This window comes from Carassius gibelio, chromosome B9, assembly GCF_023724105.1.
Source record: "Carassius gibelio isolate Cgi1373 ecotype wild population from Czech Republic chromosome B9, carGib1.2-hapl.c, whole genome shotgun sequence".
NCBI classification, from domain to species: domain Eukaryota; kingdom Metazoa; phylum Chordata; class Actinopteri; order Cypriniformes; family Cyprinidae; genus Carassius; species Carassius gibelio.
Window position 1 is genome coordinate 1,409,202 of NC_068404.1, and position 23,852 is coordinate 1,433,053.

A 23,852-nucleotide genomic window follows, 5' to 3' on the forward strand; every position below is an offset into this window, starting at 1 on the left:
ATCCAAGTACTAACCTGGCCCAAACCTGCTTAGCTTCCGAGATCAGACGAGATCGGGCATAGCTTTTTTTTTTTTTTTTTTTTTTTTTTAGAATAAAACACATCTTTATCCTTAAAAAATTGTACACATGTATTTTTGCCACCACTCAATCAGTTTCATTGTCTTTAAAGAAAACATGTCTTGCTTCCCCCATTTCCACTTTTCCTCCTTTAGCGCTTCTCTTCTTATTTTCTGCTTTTTAAGAACCTGTTGAATGTCTACTCCACCTTTTGTTCTTGCTTTTACACCTCTATTCAGTCTTTCTATTCCTTTATTTTCCAAACCAAAAATCCTCCCCCCATTTTCCACTTCTCTTACCTCCGGCAGTATCTTCATTCCCTTATCCTCATCCTTTTCTTGACCTTTTTCATAGTCCATCCCAGTCGTGTCCACTTCTTCCTTTTCCTTAGAAAAGTCTTTGTTAATCAGATTTATTTCCTCTTTGTCTACTCCTTCTCCCGTCTCCATTCCTTGTTCTCCATCTTTGTTCTTTTCTTCATTCTCATCTTTGTTGGTTTCCTCCTCTTCCTCATTGGACCGCCTTTTGCAGTTTTACATTGTCGCTGTTGGACAGTGTTTTCTCTACTTCCTGTTGGCCTTCTGTAGCTAATCATAGCTCCATGTAGCTGTTTTTATTTTATATTTTTTCTCTATAATCTTTCTTACTATCACTGTCTGTTTGTTTGTTTTTTTAATTGTAAAATATAACTTAATTCACACCATATTTCTGATATTACCGATCAATCTTATCAGATTAACTTTGATCGTTCACTCTTCCGTGACTGCAGCACACCTGCAAAGCGTTAGCACTCGTTAGCTTGTCATTAGCGTTTTCTTTTCTCCTCTCCTCTCCTCTCTCACGCTGCAGTTTTCCACAAGTTCATCAAACAACCGCAGTAAGAATATTTCATCAAGCACGGTGAGTAATGGCTTCTCCTACAATTGTTATTTGCACCTCTTGCCACATGTACAGTTTATCTATCTCTGTCGCTGATGAGGGATTCACATGTGATAAATGCAGGGAAACAGTTAGGCTGACAGAGAAGATTTCAGAATTAGAGACACGCATCCAAACTTTAATTGAGGACAGTAAGAATGTTAGGGCTCTAGATATGGCTTTGGATGCGTCTAGCTCAGGGATTCCTGTACATTGTCCGGTTCCAGCAGAGCCCCTGCAGCAGGGCAACTGGGTGACGGTGAGGCAGCGTAGTCGTGGGTCAAAACACCGCTCTTCTGTTCCGATCAAAACATTAAACAGGTTCTCCCCACTCAGTGATGCACCCACTGAGAAACCTGATGAAAGTGCTCTAGTTATTGGCGATTCTATTGTACGGAACGTGAATATAGAGACACCAGCCACCATAGTCAAATGTTTACCGGGAGCCAGAGCGCCTGACATCTTGGCAAATTTAAAAGTGCTGGCTAATGCTAAACGTAAATACAGTAAGATTGTTATTCATGCCGGCGCTAATGATGTTCGACTTCGCCAGTCGGAGATCACTAAAAATAACTTTAAAGAGGTGTGTGAACTTGCAAGCACGATGTCAGACACTGTAATATGCTCTGGTCCCCTCCCTGCTTACCGTGGTGATGAGATGCATAGCAGATTGTCATCACTCAATGGCTGGATGTCTAAGTGGTGCCCACAGAATAACATAGGTTTCATAGACAATTGGACAAGCTTTTGGGGCAGACCTGACCTGTTTAAAAGAGATGGTCTTCATCCCTCCTGGGGTGGCGCCACTCTTCTGTCTAGAAATATGGCAAATAGTCTTAGTGTTTATACTTGACTAACTGGGGCCCAGGTCAGGAAGCAGACAGACTGGCTAAACCGACCGTCTGCTAGCTGCCTCCCGTCACAGAGGTCAGTTAATTCTCAGCACATAGAGACTCTTTCACCTAGATATCACACTATAGAGACTGTGTCTGTTCCACGAACTAGAAAATACAAAAAACGTCCAAACCAAGTTAAGGTTAACAATTTAATTGAGGTTCAACAAATAAAAAACAAATGCAATATGGATAAACAAATGATAAAGATTGGCTTATTGAATATCAGATCCATTTCTATGAAAACACTTTTTGTAAATAATATGATAACTGATCATAATATAGATGTGCTCTGCTTGACAGAAACCTGGCTAAAACCTGATGATTACATTATTTTAAATGAGTCCACCCCCCAAGATTATTGTTATAAACACGAGCCGCGTCTAAAAGGCAAAGGGGGAGGTGTTGCTTCAATTTATAATAACGTTTTCAGGATTTCTCAGAGGGCAGGCTTCAAGTATAACTCGTTTGAAGTAATGGTGCTTCATATAACATTATCCAGAGAAACCAATGTTAATGATAAATCCCCTGTTATGTTTGTACTGGCTACTGTATACAGGCCACCAGGGCACCATACAGACTTTATTAAAGAGTTTGGTGATTTTACATCCGAGTTAGTTCTGGCTGCAGATAAAGTCTTAATAGTTGGTGATTTTAATATCCATGTCGATAATGAAAAAGATGTATTGGGATCAGCATTTATAGACATTCTGAACTCTATTGGTGTTAGACAACACGTTTCAGGACCTACTCATTGTCGAAATCATACTCTAGATTTAATACTGTCACATGGAATTGATGTTGATAGTGTTGAAATTATTCAGCCAAGTGATGATATCTCAGATCATTATTTAGTTCTGTGTAAACTTCATATAGCCAAAATTGTAAATTCTACTTCTTGTTACAAGTATCGAAGAACCATCACTTCTACCACAAAAGACTGCTTTTTAAGTTATCTTCCTGATGTATCCGAATTCCTTAGCATATCCAAAACCTCAGAACAACTTGATGATGTAACAGAAACTATGGACTCTCTCTTTTCTAGCACTTTAAATACAGTTGCTCCTTTACGCTTAAGAAAGGTTAAGGAAAACAGTTTGACACCATGGTATAATGAGCATACTCGCACCCTAAAGAGAGCAGCCCGAAAAATGGAGCGCAGCTGGAGGAAAATAAAAATAGAGGTATTTCGTATTGCTTGGCGGGAAAGTAGCATATCCTACCGAAAAGCATTAAAAACTGCTAGATCTGATTACTTTTCTTCTCTTTTAGAAGAAAACAAACATAACCCCAGGTATTTATTCAATACAGTGGCTAAATTAACGAAAAATAAAGCCTCAACAAGTGTTGACATTTCCCAACACCACAGCAGTAATGACTTTATGAACTACTTTACTTCTAAAATCGATACTATTAGAGATAAAATTGCAACCATTCAGCCGTCAGCTACAGTTTCGCATCAGACAGTGCACTATAAACCCCCTGAGGAACAGTTCCACTCATTCTCTACTATAGGAGAGGAAGAATTGTATAAACTTGTTAAATCATCTAAACTTACAACATGTATGTTAGACCCTATACCATCTAAGCTCTTAAAAGAGGTGCTTCCAGAAGTCATAGGTCCTCTTCTGACTATTATTAATTCCTCATTGTTATTAGGACATGTCCCCAAAACCTTCAAACTGGCTGTTATTAAGCCTCTCATAAAAAAGCCACAACTTGACCCCAGAGAACTAGTTAATTATAGACCAATCTCGAATCTCCCTTTTCTGTCCAAGATACTAGAAAAGGTGGTATCCTCACAATTATATTCCTTCTTAGAGAAAAATGGTATATGTGAGGATTTCCAGTCAGGATTTAGACCGTATCATAGTACTGAAACTGCTCTCCTTAGAGTTACAAATGATCTGCTCTTATCATCTGATCGTGGGTGTATCTCTCTATTAGTTTTATTGGATCTTAGTGCTGCGTTTGACACAATTGACCACAACATTCTTTTGCATAGACTTGAACACTTTGTTGGCATCAGTGGAAGTGCATTAGCATGGTTTAAATCGTACTTATCTGACCGCCATCAGTTCGTAGCAGTGAATGAAGATGTATCATATCGATCACAAGTGCAGTATGGAGTACCTCAAGGCTCAGTTCTAGGGCCGCTACTCTTCACGCTTTATATGTTACCCTTGGGAGATATCATCAGGAAACATGGTGTTAGCTTTCACTGTTATGCTGATGATACGCATTTCTATATTTCCTCGCAGCCCGGTGAAACACACCAATTTGAAAAACTAATGGAATGCATAGTCGATATAAAAATTTGGATGACGAGTAATTTCTTACTGCTAAATTCAGAAAAAACAGAGGTGTTAATCATAGGGCCTAAAAACTCTACTTGTAATAACCTAGAAAGACTTGATGGTTGCTCTGTCAATTCTTCGTCATCAGTTAGGAACCTAGGTGTGCTACTTGATCGCAATCTTTCCTTAGAAAGCCACGTTTCTAGCATTTGTAAAACTGCATTTTTCCATCTCAAAAATATATCTAAATTACGGCCTATGCTCTCAATGTCAAATGCAGAAATGTTAATCCATGCATTTATGACTTCAAGGTTAGACTACTGTAATGCTTTATTGGGTGGTTGTTCTGCACGCTTGGTAAACAAACTACAGCTAGTCCAAAATGCAGCAGCAAGAGTTCTTACTAGAACCAGGAAGTATGACCATATTAGCCCGGTCCTGTCCACACTGCACTGGCTCCCTATCAAACATCGTATAGATTTTAAAATATTGCTTATTACTTATAAAGCCCTGAATGGTTTAGCACCTCAGTATTTGAATGAGCTCCTTTTACATTATACTCCTCTACGTCCGCTACGTTCTCAAAACTCAGGCAATTTGATAATACCTAGAATATCAAAATCAACTGCGGGCGGCAGATCCTTTTCCTATTTGGCGCCTAAACTCTGGAATAACCTACCTAACATTGTTCGGGAGGCAGACACACTCTTGCAGTTTAAATCTAGATTAAAGACCCATCTCTTTAACCTGGCATACACATAACATACTAATATGCTTTTAATATCCAAATCCGTTAAAGGATTTTTAGGCTGCATTAATTAGGTAAACTGGAACCGGAACACTTCACATAACACCGTACTTTCTACATCATTAGAAGAATGGCATCTACGCTTATATTTGTCTGTTTCTCTCTTGTTCCGAGGTCACCGTGGCCACCAGATCCAGTCTGTGTCCAGATCAGAGGGTCACTGCAGTCACCCGGATCCAGTACGTATCCAGACCAGATGGTGGATCAGCACCTAGAAAGGACCTCTACTGACCTGAAAGACAGCGGAGACCAGGACAACCAGAGCCCCAGATACAGATCCCCTGTAAAGACCTTGTCTCAGAGGAGCACCAAGACAAGACCACAGGAAACAGATGATTCTTCTGCACAATCTGATTTTGCTGCAGCCTGGAATTGAACTACTGGTTTCGTCTGGTCAGAGGAGAACTGACCCCCCAACTGAGCCTGGTTTCTCCCAAGGTTTTTTTCTCCATTCTGTCACCGATGGAGTTTCGGTTCCTTGCCGCTGTCGCCTCTGGCTTGCTTAGTTGGGGTCACTTCATCTACAGCGATATCGTTGACTTGATTGCAAATTAAAACAGACACTATTTCAACTGAACAGAGATGACATCAATGAATTCAATGATGAACTGCCTTTAACTATCATTTTGCATTATTGAGACACTGTTTTCCAAATGAATGTTGTTCAGTGCTTTGGCGCAATGTATTTTGTTTAAAGCACTATATAAATAAAGGTGATTGATTGATTGATTGTCCTGTTCATCTTCCTTTCCTTGAGTCTGCCGCAGTGAATCATTTAAATGCTCAGTTGCAGTATCTCCCATCACCTCCTGTGCGTCCATATTTGTGTCCTCATTTACCTCATGTTCCATCTCTCATCTGCATCTCATGATTGCTTTGTCGCAGCCTTGGCACCGTGGGACTTTGCAGTCCCGCGCATAATGCCCCTGCTCAAAACAGTCTCGACATTTGAATTGCGGACAGTCCTTTTTCTCATGTTCCACACTTACACAGATCCTGCATGTCTTCAATTGGTTGTCATGAATCACTCTGTAGTACTGCACTCCTTCTTCAGTCATGAACCTGGTATTATATGGCAAAGATGTCACTTCTTTTGGAAACTTTACCTTTAGAAAACGTGTTCCGTCCGCCACTGTTGTCCCCGGATGATATCTCCTTCTTAGAGGCAATATGGGAGTTACTCCCCAATCTATCAGTTTTTGAATGATTTCCTCATCTTCTATATAGCTGGGCAGACTCAAGAAAGATACCATCCTTTCTGTTGCACACAGTTTCCTTATCTCACATTCTTTTCCGTTAATCATGATTCCATTCAACAGTGAATCACAGTCCAACTCACTTTCCATAGTCATTTCAAATTCATTGTTATTCTTTCTTCTTAGTCCGATCAGTTTTCCAATTCCTACTTTCTCTTCAACTGATTTAATGATCATTATTACTGTTGTGTTTTCTATATCTTTTACAGTCATTGTTAATGTTGCTTCTTTTCTGTATTGCCTCTGATACTTTGTTTGGTGGCTCAATTTCTTTATCATTTGCTGTCGTTGAGATAAATCATTTCTTTTTACTTCAACTCCATTATTAGTTCCAGTACCTTCAGTTGTTTGTAGTTCTATTTTTCTGTCTTGTCCATTGGTTTTTCCATCTTGTTTTCTCCTTGAAACCACCTTTGCCCAAGTCTCATTCCTGCTTTCAGCATTCCCTTCATTCATATTCCTTTCCATCTCGTCAGCAATATATCCAGATTCTCTGATCCCCATCTCATGTCCATTTGACAGTCCGTGTCCTTTGTCCATTAAATCTGTCATTTTGTTACATGAAACCCCAAACAGTATAAACTGGTTGGGGTTAAAAAAAACACTAACTAATATAAACTCAACACAAACAAAAAAAAAACAAACCAACTAATAAAACTAAACCAAACTACAAAATGGAAGAGCCTCTCTCTTCCTACTACTGCCAACTCACTTCCTGTTGCACTCTAGCGCCCTCAGGTTGGTATGGCCGTAAGCGAAGACTGCCGCAAAGAGAGGGCTATTTAGAGATCAGCCAATCTAATCGCCAGTACATTATCTAAGTAGAAAAGAAAACCCAAAAGCTTAAAGCACCTGGTATTCCTAGCCGGTCTCTCATCCAAGTACTAACCAGACATAAAGCCTGCTAAGATTCAGAGATTGGGCATTGACTCTTTTTTTTTTTTTTGCAACATTATTATATAATTTGTGAAATTTTCCAAAAAGTTTAAAGCACCTGGTATTCCCAGGCAGTCTCCCATCCATGTACTAACCAGGCCCAAACCTGCCAATATTCAGAGATCGGGCATTGACTCTATTTTTTGGCAAAATTATTATATACTAAAAGACAAATTTCCAAAAAGCTTACAGCACCTGGTATTCCCAGGCGGTCTACCATCCAAGTACTAACCAGGCCCAAACCTGCTTAGCTTCCGAGATCAGACGAGATCGGGCATAGCCAGGTTGGTATGGCCGTAAGCGAAGACTGCCGCAAAGAGAGGGCTATTTAGAGATCAGCCAATCTAATCGCCAGTACATTATCTAAGTAGGAAAGAAAACCCAAAAGCTTAAAGCACCTGGTATTCCTAGCCGGTCTCTCATCCAAGTACTAACCAGACATAAAGCCTGCTAAGATTCAGAGATTGGGCATTGAGTCTTTTTTTTTCTTTTTTTGCAACATTATTATATAATTTGTGAAATTTTTCAAAAAGTTTAAAGCACCTGGTATTCCCAGGCAATCTCCCATCCATGTACTAACCAGGCCCAAACCTGCTAATATTCAGAGATCGGGCATTGACTCTATTTTTTGGCAAAATTATTATATACTAAGTGACAAATTTCCAAAAAGCTTACAGCACCTGGTATTCCCAGGCGGTCTCCCATCCAAGTACTAACCAGGCCCAAACCTGCTTAGCTTCCGAGATCAGACGAGATCGGGCATGGCCAGGTTGGTATGGCCGTAAGCGAAGACTGCCGCAAAGAGAGGGCTATTTAGAGATCAGCCAATCTAATCGCCAGTACATTATATAAATAGGAAAGAAAACCCAAAAGCTTAAAGCACCTGGTATTCCTAGCCGGTCTCTCATCCAAGTACTAACCAGACATAAAGCCTGCTAAGATTCAGAGATTGGGCATTGACTCTTTTTTTTTTTTTGCAAGATTATTATATCATTTGTGAAATTTTCCAAAAAGTTTAAAGCACCTGGTATTCCCAGGCAGTCTCCCATCCATGTACTAACCAGGCCCAAACCTGCTAATATTCAGAGATCGGGCATTGACTCTATTTTTTGGCAAAATTATTATATACTAAGTGAAAAATTTCCAAAAAGCTTACAGCACCTGGTATTCCCAGGCGGTCTCCCATCCAAGTGCTAACCAGGCCCAAACCTGCTTAGCTTCCGAGATCAGACGAAATCGGGCATAGCCAGGTTGGTATGGCCGTAAGCGAAGATTGCCGCAAAGAGAGGGCTATTTAGAGATCAGACAATCTAATCGCCAGTACATTATCTAAGTAGGAAAGAAAACCCAAAAGCTTAAAGCACCTGGTATTCCTAGCCGGTCTCTCATCCAAGTACTAACCAGACATAAAGCCTGCTAAGATTCAGAGATTGGGCATTGACTCTTTTTTTTTTTTTTGCAAGATTATTATATAATTTGTGAAATTTTCCAAAAAGTTTAAAGCACCTGGTATTCCCAGGCAGTCTCCCATCCATGTACTAACCAGGCCCAAACCTGCTAATATTCAGAGATCGGGCATTGACTCTATTTTTTGGCAAAATTATTATATACTAAGTGAAACATTTCCAAAAAGCTTACAGCAACTGGTATTCCCAGGCGGTCTACCATCCAAGTACTAACCTGGCCCAAACCTGCTTAGCTTCCGAGATCAGACGAGATCGGGCATAGCTTTTTTTTTTTTTTTTAGAATAAAACACATCTTTATCCTAAAAAAATTGCACACATGTATTTTTGCCACCACTCAATCAGTTTCATTGTCTTTAAAGAAAACATGTCTTGCTTCCCCCATTTCCACTTTTCCTCCTTTCCTTAAGCGCTTCTCTTCTTATTTTCTGCTTTTTAAGAACCTGTTGAATGTCTACTCCACCTTTTGTTCTTGCTTTTACACCTCTATTCAGTCTTTCTATTCCTTTATTTTCCAAACCAAAAATCCTCCCCCCATTTTTCACTTCTCTTACCTCCGGCAGTATCCTCATTCCCTTATCCTCATCCTTTTCTTGACCTTTTTCATAGTCCATCCCAGTCGTGTCCACTTCTTCCTTTTCCTTAGAAAAGTCTTTGTTAATCAGATTTATTTCCTCTTTGTCTACTCCTTCTCCCGTCTCCATTCCTTGTTCTCCATCTTTGTTCTTTTCTTCATTCTCATCTTTGTTGGTTTCCTCCTCTTCCTCATTGTCCTGTTCATCTTCCTTTCCTTGAGTCTGCCGCAGTGAATCATTTAAATGCTCAGTTGCAGTATCTCCCATCACCTCCTGTACGTCCATATTTGTGACCTCATTTACCTCATGATCCATCTCTCATCTGCATCTCATGATTGCTTTGTCGCAGCCTTGGCACCTTGGGACTCTGCAGTCCCGCGCATAATGCCCCTGCTCAAAACAGTCTCGACATTTGAATTGCGGACAGTCCTTTTTCTCATGTTCCACACTTACACAGATCCTGCATGTCTTCAATTGGTTGTCATGAATCACTCTGTAGTACTGCACTCCTTCTTCAGTCATGAACCTGGTATTATATGGCAAAGATGTCACTTCTTTTGGAAACTTTACCTTTAGAAAACGTGTTCCGTCCGCCACTGTTGTCCCCGGATGATATCTCCTTCTTAGAGGCAATATGGGAGTTACTCCCCAATCTATCAGTTTTTGAATGATTTCCTCATCTTCTATATAGCTGGGCAGACTCAAGAAAGATACCATCCTTTCTGTTGCACACAGTTTCCTTATCTCACATTCTTTTCCGTTAATCATGATTCCATTCAACAGTGAATCACAGTCCAACTCACTTTCCATAGTCATTTCAAATTCATTGTTATTCTTTCTTCTTAGTCCGATCAGTTTTCCAATTCCTACTTTCTCTTCAACTGATTTAATGATCATTATTACTGTTGTGTTTTCTATATCTTTTACAGTCATTGTTAATGTTGCTTCTTTTCTGTATTGCCTCTGATACTTTGTTTGGTGGCTCAATTTCTTTATCATTTGCTGTCGTTGAGATAAATCATTTCTTTTTTCTTCAACTCCATTATTAGTTCCAGTACCTTCAGTTGTTTGTAGTTCTATTTTTCTGTCTTGTCCATTGGTTTTTCCATCTTGTTTTCTCCTTGAAACCACCTTTGCCCAAGTCTCATTCCTGCTTTCAGCATTCCCTTCATTCATATTCCTTTCCATCTCGTCAGCAATATATCCAGATTCTCTGATCCCCATCTCATGTCCATTTGACAGTCCGTGTCCTTTGTCCATTAAATCTGTCATTTTGTTATATGAAACCCCAAACAGTATAAACTGTTTGGGGTTAAAAAAAACACTAACTAATATAAACTCAACACAAACAAAAAAAAAAAACAAACCAACTAATAAAACTAAACCAAACTACAAAATGGAAGAGCCTCTCTCTTCCTACTACTGCCAACTCACTTCCTGTTGCACTCTAGCGCCCTCAGGTTGGTATGGCCGTAAGCGAAGTCTGCTGCAAAGAGAGGGCTATTTAAAGTACAGCCAATCTTATCGCCAGTACATTATATAAGTAGGAAAGAAAACCCAAAAGCTTAAAGCACCTGGTATTCCTAGGCAGTCTCTCATCAAAGTACTAACCAGACCCAAACCTGCTAAGATTCAGAGATCGGGCATTGACTCTATTTTTTGGCAAAATTATTGTATACTAAGTGAAAAATTTCCAAAAAGCTTACAGCACCTGGTATTCCCAGGCGGTCTCCCATCCAAGTACTAACCAGGCCCAAACCTGCTTAGCTTCCGAGATCAGACGAGATCGGGCATAGCCAGGTTGGTATGGCCGTAAGCGAAGTTTGCTGCAAAGAGAGGGCTATTTAAAGACCAGCCAATCTTATCGCCAGTACATTATATAAGTAGGAAAGAAAACCCAAAAGCTTAAAGCACCTGGTATTCCTAGGCAGTCTCTCATCAAAGTACTAACCAGACCTAAACCTGCTAAGATTCAGAGATCGGGCATTGACTCTTTTTTTTTTTTTTTTAATGAAAGATTATTATATAATTCGTGAAATTTTCCAAAAAGATTAAAGCACCTGGTATTCCCAGGCAGTCTCCCATCCATGTACTAACCAGGCCCAAACCTGCTAATATTCAGAGATCGGGCATTGACTCTATTTTTTGGCAAAATTATTATATACTAAGTGAAAAATTTCCAAAAAGCTTACAGCAACTGGTATTCCCAGGCGGTCTACCATCCAAGTACTAACCTGGCCCAAACCTGCTTAGCTTCCGAGATCAGACGAGATCGGGCATAGCTTTTTTTTTTTTTTTTTTTTTTTTTTTTTAGAATAAAACACATCTTTATCCTAAAAAAATTGTACACATGTATTTTTGCCACCACTCAATCAGTTTCATTGTCTTTAAAGAAAACATGTCTTGCTTCCCCCATTTCCACTTTTCCTCCTTTAGCGCTTCTCTTCTTATTTTCTGCTTTTTAAGAACCTGTTGAATGTCTACTCCACCTTTTGTTCTTGCTTTTACACCTCTATTCAGTCTTTCTATTCCTTTATTTTCCAAACCAAAAATCCTCCCCCCATTTTCCACTTCTCTTACCTCCGGCAGTATCTTCATTCCCTTATCCTCATCCTTTTCTTGACCTTTTTCATAGTCCATCCCAGTCGTGTCCACTTCTTCCTTTTCCTTAGAAAAGTCTTTGTTAATCAGATTTATTTCCTCTTTGTCTACTCCTTCTCCCGTCTCCATTCCTTGTTCTCCATCTTTGTTCTTTTCTTCATTCTCATCTTTGTTGGTTTCCTCCTCTTCCTCATTGTCCTGTTCATATTCCTTTCCTTGAGTCTGCCGCAGTGAATCATTTAAATGCTCAGTTGCAGTATCTCCCATCACCTCCTGTGCGTCCATATTTGTGTCCTCATTTACCTCATGTTCCATCTCTCATCTGCATCTCATGATTGCTTTGTCGCAGCCTTGGCACCGTGGGACTTTGCAGTCCCGCGCATAATGCCCCTGCTCAAAACAGTCTCGACATTTGAATTGCGGACAGTCCTTTTTCTCATGTTCCACACTTACACAGATCCTGCATGTCTTCAATTGGTTGTCATGAATCACTCTGTAGTACTGCACTCCTTCTTCAGTCATGAACCTGGTATTATATGGCAAAGATGTCACTTCTTTTGGAAACTTTACCTTTAGAAAACGTGTTCCGTCCGCCACTGTTGTCCCCGGATGATATCTCCTTCTTAGAGGCAATATGGGAGTTACTCCCCAATCTATCAGTTTTTGAATGATTTCCTCATCTTCTATATAGCTGGGCAGACTCAAGAAAGATACCATCCTTTCTGTTGCACACAGTTTCCTTATCTCACATTCTTTTCCGTTAATCATGATTCCATTCAACAGTGAATCACAGTCCAACTCACTTTCCATAGTCATTTCAAATTCATTGTTATTCTTTCTTCTTAGTCCGATCAGTTTTCCAATTCCTACTTTCTCTTCAACTGATTTAATGATCATTATTACTGTTGTGTTTTCTATATCTTTTACAGTCATTGTTAATGTTGCTTCTTTTCTGTATTGCCTCTGATACTTTGTTTGGTGGCTCAATTTCTTTATCATTTGCTGTCGTTGAGATAAATCATTTCTTTTTACTTCAACTCCATTATTAGTTCCAGTACCTTCAGTTGTTTGTAGTTCTATTTTTCTGTCTTGTCCATTGGTTTTTCCATCTTGTTTTCTCCTTGAAACCACCTTTGCCCAAGTCTCATTCCTGCTTTCAGCATTCCCTTCATTCATATTCCTTTCCATCTCGTCAGCAATATATCCAGATTCTCTGATCCCCATCTCATGTCCATTTGACAGTCCGTGTCCTTTGTCCATTAAATCTGTCATTTTGTTACATGAAACCCCAAACAGTATAAACTGGTTGGGGTTAAAAAAAACACTAACTAATATAAACTCAACACAAACAAAAAAAAAACAAACCAACTAATAAAACTAAACCAAACTACAAAATGGAAGAGCCTCTCTCTTCCTACTACTGCCAACTCACTTCCTGTTGCACTCTAGCGCCCTCAGGTTGGTATGGCCGTAAGCGAAGACTGCCGCAAAGAGAGGGCTATTTAGAGATCAGCCAATCTAATCGCCAGTACATTATCTAAGTAGAAAAGAAAACCCAAAAGCTTAAAGCACCTGGTATTCCTAGCCGGTCTCTCATCCAAGTACTAACCAGACATAAAGCCTGCTAAGATTCAGAGATTGGGCATTGACTCTTTTTTTTTCTTTTTTTGCAACATTATTATATAATTTGTGAAATTTTCCAAAAAGTTTAAAGCACCTGGTATTCCCAGGCAGTCTCCCATCCATGTACTAACCAGGCCCAAACCTGCCAATATTCAGAGATCGGGCATTGACTCTATTTTTTGGCAAAATTATTATATACTAAGTGACAAATTTCCAAAAAGCTTACAGCACCTGGTATTCCCAGGCGGTCTACCATCCAAGTACTAACCAGGCCCAAACCTGCTTAGCTTCCGAGATCAGACGAGATCGGGCATAGCCAGGTTGGTATGGCCGTAAGCGAAGACTGCCGCAAAGAGAGGGCTATTTAGAGATCAGCCAATCTAATCGCCAGTACATTATCTAAGTAGGAAAGAAAACCCAAAAGCTTAAAGCACCTGGTATTCCTAGCCGGTCTCTCATCCAAGTACTAACCAGACATAAAGCCTGCTAAGATTCAGAGATTGGGCATTGAGTCTTTTTTTTTCTTTTTTTGCAACATTATTATATAATTTGTGAAATTTTTCAAAAAGTTTAAAGCACCTGGTATTCCCAGGCAATCTCCCATCCATGTACTAACCAGGCCCAAACCTGCTAATATTCAGAGATCGGGCATTGACTCTATTTTTTGGCAAAATTATTATATACTAAGTGACAAATTTCCAAAAAGCTTACAGCACCTGGTATTTCCAGGCGGTCTCCCATCCAAGTACTAACCAGGCCCAAACCTGCTTAGCTTCCGAGATCAGACGAGATCGGGCATGGCCAGGTTGGTATGGCCGTAAGCGAAGACTGCCGCAAAGAGAGGGCTATTTAGAGATCAGCCAATCTAATCGCCAGTACATTATATAAATAGGAAAGAAAACCCAAAAGCTTAAAGCACCTGGTATTCCTAGCCGGTCTCTCATCCAAGTACTAACCAGACCTAAACCTGCTAAGATTCAGAGATTGGGCATTGACTCTTTTTTTTTTTTTGCAAGATTATTATATAATTTGTGAAATTTTCCAAAAAGTTTAAAGCACCTGGTATTCCCAGGCAGTCTCCCATCCATGTACTAACCAGGCCCAAACCTGCTAATATTCAGAGATCGGGCATTGACTCTATTTTTTGGCAAAATTATTATATACTAAGTGACAAATTTCCAAAAAGCTTACAGCAACTGGTATTCCCAGGCGGTCTACCATCCAAGTACTAACCTGGCCCAAACCTGCTTAGCTTCCGAGATCAGACGAGATCGGGCATAGCTTTTTTTTTTTTTTTTTTTTTTTTAGAATAAAACACATCTTTATCCTAAAAAAAATTGCACACATGTATTTTTGCCACCACTCAATCAGTTTTATTGTCTTTAAAGAAAACATGTCTTGCTTCCCCCATTTCCACTTTTCCTCCTTTCCTTTAGCGCTTCTCTTCTTATTTTCTGCTTTTTAAGAACCTGTTGAATGTCTACTCCACCTTTTGTTCTTGCTTTTACACCTCTATTCAGTCTTTCTATTCCTTTATTTTCCAAACCAACAATCCTCCCCCCATTTTCCACTTCTCTTACCTCCGGCAGTATCTTCATTCCCTTATCCTCATCCTTTTCTTGACCTTTTTCATAGTCCATCCCAGTCGTGTCCACTTCTTCCTTTTCCTTAGAAAAGTCTTTGTTAATCAGATTTATTTCCTCTTTGTCTACTCCTTCTCCCGTCTCCATTCCTTGTTCTCCATCTTTGTTCTTTTCTTCATTCTCATCTTTGTTGGTTTCCTCCTCTTCCTCATTGTCCTGTTCATCTTCCTTTCCTTGAGTCTGCCGCAGTGAATCATTTAAATGCTCAGTTGCAGTATCTCCCATCACCTCCTGTACGTCCATATTTGTGTCCTCATTTACCTCATGTTCCATCTCTCATCTGCATCTCATGATTGCTTTGTCGCAGCCTTGGCACCGTGGGACTTTGCAGTCCCGTGCATAATGCCCCTGCTCAAAACAGTCTCGACATTTGAATTGCGGACAGTCCTTTTTCTCATGTTCCACACTTACACAGATCCTGCATGTCTTCAATTGGTTGTCATGAATCACTCTGTAGTACTGCACTCCTTCTTCAGTCATGAACCTGGTATTATATGGCAAAGATGTCACTTCTTTTGGAAACTTTACCTTTAGAAAACGTGTTCCGTCCGCCACTGTTGTCCCCGGATGATATCTCCTTCTTAGAGGCAATATGGGAGTTACTCCCCAATCTATCAGTTTTTGAATGATTTCCTCATCTTCTATATAGCTGGGCAGACTCAAGAAAGATATCATCCTTTCTGTTGCACACAGTTTCCTTATCTCACATTCTTTTCCGTTAATCATGATTCCATTCAACAGTGAATCACAGTCCAACTCACTTTCCATAGTCATTTCAAATTCATTGTTATTCTTTCTTCTTAGTCCGATCAGTTTTCCAATTCCTACTTTCTCTTCAACTGATTTAATGATCATTATTACTGTTGTGTTTTCTATATCTTTTACAGTCACTGTTAATGTTGCTTCTTTTCTGTATTGCCTCTGATACTTTGTTTGGTGGCTCAAATGATAATTTCTTTATCATTTGCTGTCGTTGAGATAAATCATTTCTTTTTACTTCAACTCCATTATTAGTTCCAGTACCTTCAGTTGTTTGTAGTTCTATTTTTCTGTCTTGTCCATTGGTTTTTCCATCTTGTTTTCTCCTTGAAACCACCTTTGCCCAAGTCTCATTCCTGCTTTCAGCATTCCCTTCATTCATATTCCTTTCCATCTCGTCAGCAATATATCCAGATTCTCTGATCCCCATCTCATGTCCATTTGACAGTCCGTGTCCTTTGTCCATTAAATCTGTCATTTTGTTATATGAAACCCCAAACAGTATAAACTGTTTGGGGTTAAAAAAAACACTAACTAATATAAACTCAACACAAACAAAAAAAAAAAACAAACCAACTAATAAAACTAAACCAAACTACAAAATGGAAGAGCCTCTCTCTTCCTACTACTGCCAACTCACTTCCTGTTGCACTCTAGCGCCCTCAGGTTGGTATGGCCGTAAGCGAAGACTGCCGCAAAGAGAGGGCTATTTAGAGATCAGCCAATCTAATCGCCAGTACATTATCTAAGTAGAAAAGAAAACCCAAAAGCTTAAAGCACCTGGTATTCCTAGCCGGTCTCTCATCCAAGTACTAACCAGACATAAAGCCTGCTAAGATTCAGAGATTGGGCATTGACTCTTTTTTTTTCTTTTTTTGCAACATTATTATATAATTTGTGAAATTTTCCAAAAAGTTTAAAGCATCTGGTATTCCCAGGCAGTCTCCCATCCATGTACTAACCAGGCCCAAACCTGCTAATATTCAGAGATCGGGCATTGACTCTATTTTTTGGCAAAATTATTATATACTAAGTGACAAATTTCCAAAAAGCTTACAGCACCTGGTATTCCCAGGCAGTCTCCCATCCAAGTACTAACAAGGCCCAAACCTGCTTAGCTTCCGAGATCAGACGAGATCGGGCATGGCCAGGTTGGTATGGCCGTAAGCGAAGACTGCCGCAAAGAGAGGGCTATTTAGAGATCAGCCAATCTAATCGCCAGTACATTATCTAAGTAGGAAAGAAAACCCAAAAGCTTAAAGCACCTGGTATTCCTAGCCGGTCTCTCATCCAAGTACTAACCAGACATAAAGCCTGCTAAGATTCAGAGATTGGGCATTGACTCTTTTTTTTTTTTTTTGCAAGATTATTATATAATTTGTGAAATTTTCCAAAAAGTTTAAAGCACCTGGTATTCCCAGGCAGTCTCCCATCCATGTACTAACCAGGCCCAAACCTGCTAATATTCAGAGATCGGGCATTGACTCTATTTTTTGGCAAAATTATTATATACTAAGTGACAAATTTCCAAAAAGCTTACAGCACCTGGTATTCCCAGGCGGTCTACCATCCAAGTACTAACCAGGCCCAAACCTGCTTAGCTTCCGAGATCAGACGAGATCGGGCATAGCCAGGTTGGTATGGCCGTAAGCGAAGACTGCCGCAAAGAGAGGGCTATTTAGAGATCAGCCAATCTAATCGCCAGTACATTATCTAAGTAGGAAAGAAAACCCAAAAGCTTAAAGCACCTGGTATTCCTAGCCGGTCTCTCATCCAAGTACTAACCAGACATAAAGCCTGCTAAGATTCAGAGATTGGGCATTGAGTCTTTTTTTTTTTTGCAAGATTATTATATCATTTGTGAAATTTTCCAAAAAGTTTAAAGCACCTGGTATTCCCAGGCAGTCTCCCATCCATGTACTAACCAGGCCCAAACCTGCTAATATTCAGAGATCGGGCATTGACTCTATTTTTTAGCAAAATTATTATACACTAAGTGAAAAATTTCCAAAAAGCTTACAGCAACTGGTATTCCCAGGCGGTCTACCATCCAAGTACTAACCAGGCCCGAACCTGCTTAGCTTCCGAGAACAGACAAGATCGGGCATAGCCAGGTTGGTATGGCCGTAAGCGAAAAATGCCGCAAAGAGAGGGCTATTTAGAGATCAGCCAATCTAATCGCCAGTACATTATCTAAGTAGGAAAGAAAACCCAAAAGCTTAAAGCACCTGATATTCCTAGCCGGTCTCTCATCCAAGTACTAACCAGACATAAAGCCTGCTAAGATTCAGAGATTGGGCATTGACTTTTTTTTTTTTTTTTTTGCAAGATTATTATATAATTTGTGAAATTTTCCAAAAAGTTTAAAGCACCTGGTATTCCCAGGCAGTCTCCCATCCATGTACTAACCAGGCCCAAACCTGCTAATATTCAGAGATCGGGCATTGACTCTATGTTTTGGCAAAATTATTATATCATTTGTAGGGGTGTAACGGTTCACAAAATTCACGGTTCGGTTCGATACGATACACTGATGTCACGGTTCGGTTCGGTTCGATACGTTTTAGATACAGCAAAATGTAAAAACATCTCAACTTTTCAGAATGCCGCAAGCGCACCGCTGGTCATGTGACAAGAACTAACCAATCAGCTTCATCCTTTCCCGTAACAACGTTGAGAGCTCAGCCAAGATGAAGGATCAGCTGATCATAGTTGTATATGGATTGCAATTTTGAAATAAATTTAGTAGCAGAGCTACTGCAAGCGATTTTTAGAGCTGCAAATCCATTTATCCTTCGCTGAAATTTCCGCGTCTCATGGAGAGAGCACGTCATTGTTGCTTAGCAAAGACAGACGCCTCATGAGCGCTTCTGCACAAGCGCTTTGGAAAGGAGGAGAAAGACGCGCTTAGCGTTTTCCATGCGTTTTTAGGCACGATATGTGAACGGCCCCTAAGGCGCTCGCTCACTCAGCACGCGCTGAAGGCTCGTTGCAAAATGTCGAATGCCTTTAACAGACCAGAAATATAAGATCCTAAAATAACCAACAGGTCTGGTGTTTGGGTTGGATTCCCTGTAAGCTATAGTTTCTAAATGCTGCAGGGATAGTTTGCTGCGTGCATGTTTCTCCTTTTTTTCGTCTTTTCCCAGATAGTACTGATGCATATATCCCAGATATTCCCGCTGGTGTTTTTTTTTTTTTTTTTTTTTTTATTCCCGCTGGTGTACCCTGTCATGTTGCAGATGCGACATACCGTTGTTTTTTTATCCACCACTCTCTTGCCATCACCATTATAGCTTAAAGGGAATCCAAAGTGCACCCAAACACCAGACCTGTTGGTTATTGGAGGATCTTCTCATTTCTAGTCTGTTAAACGCATTGGCTATTTTGCAACGAGCCTTCAGCGCGTACTGAGTGAGCGAGCGCCTGCTGAGTAGCCTAACATAAACATATAAGATGGTGTTTTTTTCTTCTTCGGGAGTGTCAGGGGCGTTGCCTGTTACGTTGTTTGGGTTATTGGGCTACCTTGTTGAACGCATATCATTATATTTCTCTCTCTCTCTCTCTTTTTTTTTTTTTTTCAAATATAATTAATTACTCCAACGAACCGTTCGGTATACATAATGCGTACCGCGTACCGAACCGAAAGCGTCGTACCGAACGGTTCAATACGAATACGCGTATCGTTACACCCCTAATCATTTGTGAAATTTTCCAAAAAGTTTAAAGCACCTGGTATTCCCAGGCAGTCTCCCATCCAAGTACTAACCAGGCCCAAACCTGCTTAGCTTCCGAGATCAGACAAGATCGGGCATGGCCAGGTTGGTATGGCCGTAAGCGAAGACTGCCGCAAAGAGAGGGCTATTTAGAGATCAGCCAATCTAATCGCCAGTACATTATCTAAGTAGGAAAGAAAACCCAAAAGCTTAAAGCACCTGGTATTCCTAGCCGGTCTCTCATCCAAGTACTAACCAGACATAAAGCCTGCTAAGATTCAGAGATTGGGCATTGAGTCTTTTTTTTTTTTTTTGCAAGATTATTATATCATTTGTGAAATTTTCCAAAAAGTTTAAAGCACCTGGTATTCCCAGGCAGTCTCCCATCCATGTACTAACCAGGCCCAAACCTGCTAATATTCAGAGATCGGGCAATGACTCTATTTTTTGGCAAAATTATTATATACTAAGTGAAAAATTTCCAAAAAGCTTACAGCACCTGGTATTCCCAGGCGGTCTCCCATCCAAGTGCTAACCAGGCCCAAACCTGCTTAGCTTCCAAGATCAGACGAGATCGGGCATAGCCAGGTTGGTATGGCCGTAAACGAAGACTGCCGCAAAGAGAGGGCTATTTAGAGATCAGCCAATCTAATCGCCAGTACATTATCTAAGTAGGAAAGAAAACCCAAAAGCTTAAAGCACCTGGTATTCCTAGCCGGTCTCTCATCCAAGTACTAACCAGACATAAAGCCTGCTAAGATTCAGAGATTGGGCATTGAGTCTTTTTTTTTTTTTTGCAAGATTATTATATCATTTGTGAAATTTTCCAAAAAGTTTAAAGCACCTGGTATTCCCAGGCAGTCTCCCATCCATGTACTAACCAGGCCCAAACCTGCTAATATTCAGAGATCGGGCATTGACTCTATTTTTTAGCAAAATTATTATACACTAAGTGAAAAATTTCCAAAAAGCTTACAGCAACTGGTATTCCCAGGCGGTCTACCATCCAAGTACTAACCAGGCCCAAACCTGCTTAGCTTCCGAGATCAGACGAGATCGGGCATAGCCAGGTTGGTATGGCCGTAAGCGAAGACTGCCGCAAAGAGAGGGCTATTTAGAGGTCAGCCAATCTAATCGCCAGTACATTATCTAAGTAGGAAAGAAAACCCAAAAGCTTAAAGCACCTGGTATTCCCAGGCAGTCTCCCATCCATGTACTAACCAGGCCCAAACCTGCCAATATTCAGAGATCGGGCATTGACTCTATTTTTTGGCAAAATTATTATATACTAAGTGACAAATTTCCAAAAAGCTTACAGCACCTGGTATTCCCAGGCGGTCTACCATCCAAGTACTAACCAGGCCCAAACCTGCTTAGCTTCCGAGATCAGACGAGATCGGGCATAGCCAGGTTGGTATGGCCATAAGCGAAGACTGCCGCAAAGAGAGGGCTATTTAGAGATCAGCCAATCTAATCGCCAGTACATTATCTAAGTAGGAAAGAAAACCCAAAAGCTTAAAGCACCTGGTATTCCTAGCCGGTCTCTCATCCAAGTACTAACCAGACATAAAGCCTGCTAAGATTCAGAGATTGGGCATTGAGTCTTTTTTCTTTTTTTGCAACATTATTATATAATTTGTGAAATTTTTCAAAAAGTTTAAAGCACCTGGTATTCCCAGGCAATCTCCCATCCATGTACTAACCAGGCCCAAACCTGCTAATATTCAGAGATCGGGCATTGACTCTATTTTTTGGCAAAATTATTATATACTAAGTGACAAATTTCCAAAAAGCTTACAGCACCTGGTATTCCCAGGCGGTCTCCCATCCAAGTACTAACCAGGCCCAAACCTGCTTAGCTTCCGAGATCAGATGAGATCGGGCATGGCCAGGTTGGTATGGCCGTAAGCGAAGACTGCCGCAAAGAGAGGGCTATTTAGAGATCAGCCAATCTAATCGCCAGTACATTATATAAATAGGAAAGAAAACCCAAAAGCTTAAAGCACCTGGTATTCCTAGCCGGTCTCTCATCCAAGTACTAACCAGACATAAAGCCTGCTAAGATTCAGAGATTGGGCATTGACTCTTTTTTTTTTTTGCAAGATTATTATATCATTTGTGAAATTTTCCAAAAAGTTTAAAGCACCTGGTATTCCCAGGCAGTCTCCCATCCATGTACTAACCAGGCCCAAACCTGCTAATATTCAGAGATCGGGCATTGACTCTATTTTTTGGCAAAATTATTATATACTAAGTGAAAAATTTCCAAAAAGCTTACAGCACCTGGTATTCCCAGGCGGTCTCCCATCCAAGTGCTAACCAGGCCCAAACCTGCTTAGCTTCCGAGATCAGACGAAATCGGGCATAGCCAGGTTGGTATGGCCGTAAGCGAAGATTGCCGCAAAGAGAGGGCTATTTAGAGATCAGACAATCTAATCGCCAGTACATTATCTAAGTAGGAAAGAAAACCCAAAAGCTTAAAGCACCTGGTATTCCTAGCCGGTCTCTCATCCAAGTACTAACCAGACATAAAGCCTGCTAAGATTCAGAGATTGGGCATTGACTCTTTTTTTTTTTTTGCAAGATTATTATATAATTTGTGAAATTTTCCAAAAAGTTTAAAGCACCTGGTATTCCCAGGCAGTCTCCCATCCATGTACTAACCAGGCCCAAACCTGCTAATATTCAGAGATCGGGCATTGACTCTATTTTTTGGCAAAATTATTATATACTAAGTGAAAAATTTCCAAAAAGCTTACAGCAACTGGTATTCCCAGGCGGTCTACCATCCAAGTACTAACCTGGCCCAAACCTGCTTAGCTTCCGAGATCAGACGAGATCGGGCATAGCTTTTTTTTTTTTTTTTTAGAATAAAACACATCTTTATCCTAAAAAAATTGCACACATGTATTTTTGCCACCACTCAATCAGTTTCATTGTCTTTAAAGAAAACATGTCTTGCTTCCCCCATTTCCACTTTTCCTCCTTTCCTTTAGCGCTTCTCTTCTTATTTTCTGCTTTTTAAGAACCTGTTGAATGTCTACTCCACCTTTTGTTCTTGCTTTTACACCTCTATTCAGTCTTTCTATTCCTTTATTTTCCAAACCAAAAATCCTCCCCCCATTTTTCACTTCTCTTACCTCCGGCAGTATCCTCATTCCCTTATCCTCATCCTTTTCTTTACCTTTTTCATAGTCCATCCCAGTCGTGTCCACTTCTTCCTTTTCCTTAGAAAAGTCTTTGTTAATCAGATTTATTTCCTCTTTGTCTACTCCTTCTCCCGTCTCCATTCCTTGTTCTCCATCTTTGTTCTTTTCTTCATTCTCATCTTTGTTGGTTTCCTCCTCTTCCTCATTGTCCTGTTCATCTTCCTTTCCTTGAGTCTGCCGCAGTGAATCATTTAAATGCTCAGTTGCAGTATCTCCCATCACCTCCTGTACGTCCATATTTGTGACCTCATTTACCTCATGTTCCATCTCTCATCTGCATCTCATGATTGCTTTGTCGCAGCCTTGGCACCTTGGGACTTTGCAGTCCCGCGCATAATGCCCCTGCTCAAAACAGTCTCGACATTTGAATTGCGGACAGTCCTTTTTCTCATGTTCCACACTTACACAGATCCTGCATGTCTTCAATTGGTTGTCATGAATCACTCTGTAGTACTGCACTCCTTCTTCAGTCATGAACCTGGTATTATATGGCAAAGATGTCACTTCTTTTGGAAACTTTACCTTTAGAAAACGTGTTCCGTCCGCCACTGTTGTCCCCGGATGATATCTCCTTCTTAGAGGCAATATGGGAGTTACTCCCCAATCTATCAGTTTTTGAATGATTTCCTCATCTTCTATATAGCTGGGCAGACTCAAGAAAGATACCATCCTTTCTGTTGCACACAGTTTCCTTATCTCACATTCTTTTCCGTTAATCATGATTCCATTCAACAGTGAATCACAGTCCAACTCACTTTCCATAGTCATTTCAAATTCATTGTTATTCTTTCTTCTTAGTCCGATCAGTTTTCCAATTCCTACTTTCTCTTCAACTGATTTAATGATCATTATTACTGTTGTGTTTTCTATATCTTTTACAGTCATTGTTAATGTTGCTTCTTTTCTGTATTGCCTCTGATACTTTGTTTGGTGGCTCAATTTCTTTATCATTTGCTGTCGTTGAGATAAATCATTTCTTTTTTCTTCAACTCCATTATTAGTTCCAGTACCTTCAGTTGTTTGTAGTTCTATTTTTCTGTCTTGTCCATTGGTTTTCCATCTTGTTTTCTCCTTGAAACCACCTTTGCCCAAGTCT

The 23,852-nt window shown here is 40.2% G+C and overlaps 1 protein-coding gene, 14 non-coding genes and 1 pseudogene across 15 annotated transcripts; 1 reads left to right on the plus strand and 15 right to left on the minus strand.

The window, feature by feature from the left end:
* Nucleotides 1–603: 603 nt before the first annotated feature.
* Nucleotides 604–1,829, plus strand: LOC127964418 (uncharacterized). The gene has a single exon (XM_052564642.1). It carries the CDS (start codon nt 966–968, stop codon nt 1,827–1,829), a length of 864 nt encoding a protein of 287 aa, XP_052420602.1. The 5' UTR covers nt 604–965.
* A 5,520-nt stretch (nt 1,830–7,349) lies between these two features.
* LOC127965617 (5S ribosomal RNA) lies at nt 7,350–7,468 on the minus strand. The gene has a single exon (XR_008155338.1). It is a non-coding gene; the product is annotated as a 5S ribosomal RNA (ribosomal RNA).
* Nucleotides 7,469–7,834: 366 nt separating this feature from the next.
* LOC127965792 (5S ribosomal RNA) lies at nt 7,835–7,953 on the minus strand. The gene has a single exon (XR_008155479.1). It is a non-coding gene; the product is annotated as a 5S ribosomal RNA (ribosomal RNA).
* A 362-nt stretch (nt 7,954–8,315) lies between these two features.
* LOC127965690 (5S ribosomal RNA) lies at nt 8,316–8,434 on the minus strand. Its single transcript, XR_008155405.1, has one exon. It is a non-coding gene; the product is annotated as a 5S ribosomal RNA (ribosomal RNA).
* Nucleotides 8,435–10,904: 2,470 nt separating this feature from the next.
* Nucleotides 10,905–11,023, minus strand: LOC127965767 (5S ribosomal RNA). The gene has a single exon (XR_008155456.1). It is a non-coding gene; the product is annotated as a 5S ribosomal RNA (ribosomal RNA).
* Nucleotides 11,024–13,648: 2,625 nt separating this feature from the next.
* On the minus strand, nt 13,649–13,767 carry LOC127965618 (5S ribosomal RNA). The gene has a single exon (XR_008155339.1). It is a non-coding gene; the product is annotated as a 5S ribosomal RNA (ribosomal RNA).
* Nucleotides 13,768–14,133: 366 nt separating this feature from the next.
* LOC127965635 (5S ribosomal RNA) lies at nt 14,134–14,252 on the minus strand. The gene has a single exon (XR_008155354.1). It is a non-coding gene; the product is annotated as a 5S ribosomal RNA (ribosomal RNA).
* Nucleotides 14,253–16,881: 2,629 nt separating this feature from the next.
* On the minus strand, nt 16,882–17,000 carry LOC127965685 (5S ribosomal RNA). Its single transcript, XR_008155401.1, has one exon. It is a non-coding gene; the product is annotated as a 5S ribosomal RNA (ribosomal RNA).
* A 364-nt stretch (nt 17,001–17,364) lies between these two features.
* LOC127965619 (5S ribosomal RNA) lies at nt 17,365–17,483 on the minus strand. Its single transcript, XR_008155340.1, has one exon. It is a non-coding gene; the product is annotated as a 5S ribosomal RNA (ribosomal RNA).
* Nucleotides 17,484–17,844: 361 nt separating this feature from the next.
* LOC127965739 (uncharacterized) lies at nt 17,845–17,963 on the minus strand (annotated as a pseudogene).
* A 1,588-nt stretch (nt 17,964–19,551) lies between these two features.
* Nucleotides 19,552–19,670, minus strand: LOC127965729 (5S ribosomal RNA). Its single transcript, XR_008155441.1, has one exon. It is a non-coding gene; the product is annotated as a 5S ribosomal RNA (ribosomal RNA).
* A 364-nt stretch (nt 19,671–20,034) lies between these two features.
* LOC127965710 (5S ribosomal RNA) lies at nt 20,035–20,153 on the minus strand. The gene has a single exon (XR_008155423.1). It is a non-coding gene; the product is annotated as a 5S ribosomal RNA (ribosomal RNA).
* A 363-nt stretch (nt 20,154–20,516) lies between these two features.
* LOC127965683 (5S ribosomal RNA) lies at nt 20,517–20,635 on the minus strand. Its single transcript, XR_008155399.1, has one exon. It is a non-coding gene; the product is annotated as a 5S ribosomal RNA (ribosomal RNA).
* Nucleotides 20,636–20,856: 221 nt separating this feature from the next.
* Nucleotides 20,857–20,975, minus strand: LOC127965636 (5S ribosomal RNA). Its single transcript, XR_008155355.1, has one exon. It is a non-coding gene; the product is annotated as a 5S ribosomal RNA (ribosomal RNA).
* A 363-nt stretch (nt 20,976–21,338) lies between these two features.
* LOC127965737 (5S ribosomal RNA) lies at nt 21,339–21,457 on the minus strand. The gene has a single exon (XR_008155445.1). It is a non-coding gene; the product is annotated as a 5S ribosomal RNA (ribosomal RNA).
* A 361-nt stretch (nt 21,458–21,818) lies between these two features.
* Nucleotides 21,819–21,937, minus strand: LOC127965691 (5S ribosomal RNA). Its single transcript, XR_008155406.1, has one exon. It is a non-coding gene; the product is annotated as a 5S ribosomal RNA (ribosomal RNA).
* Between the last annotated feature and the right edge of the window lie 1,915 nt (nt 21,938–23,852).

Bases quoted from the DNA above. Each gene is read 5' to 3' on its own strand.
- LOC127964418 (XM_052564642.1), top strand. From the start codon at position 966: ATGGCTTCTCCTACAATTGTTATTTGCACCTCTTGCCACATGTACAGT.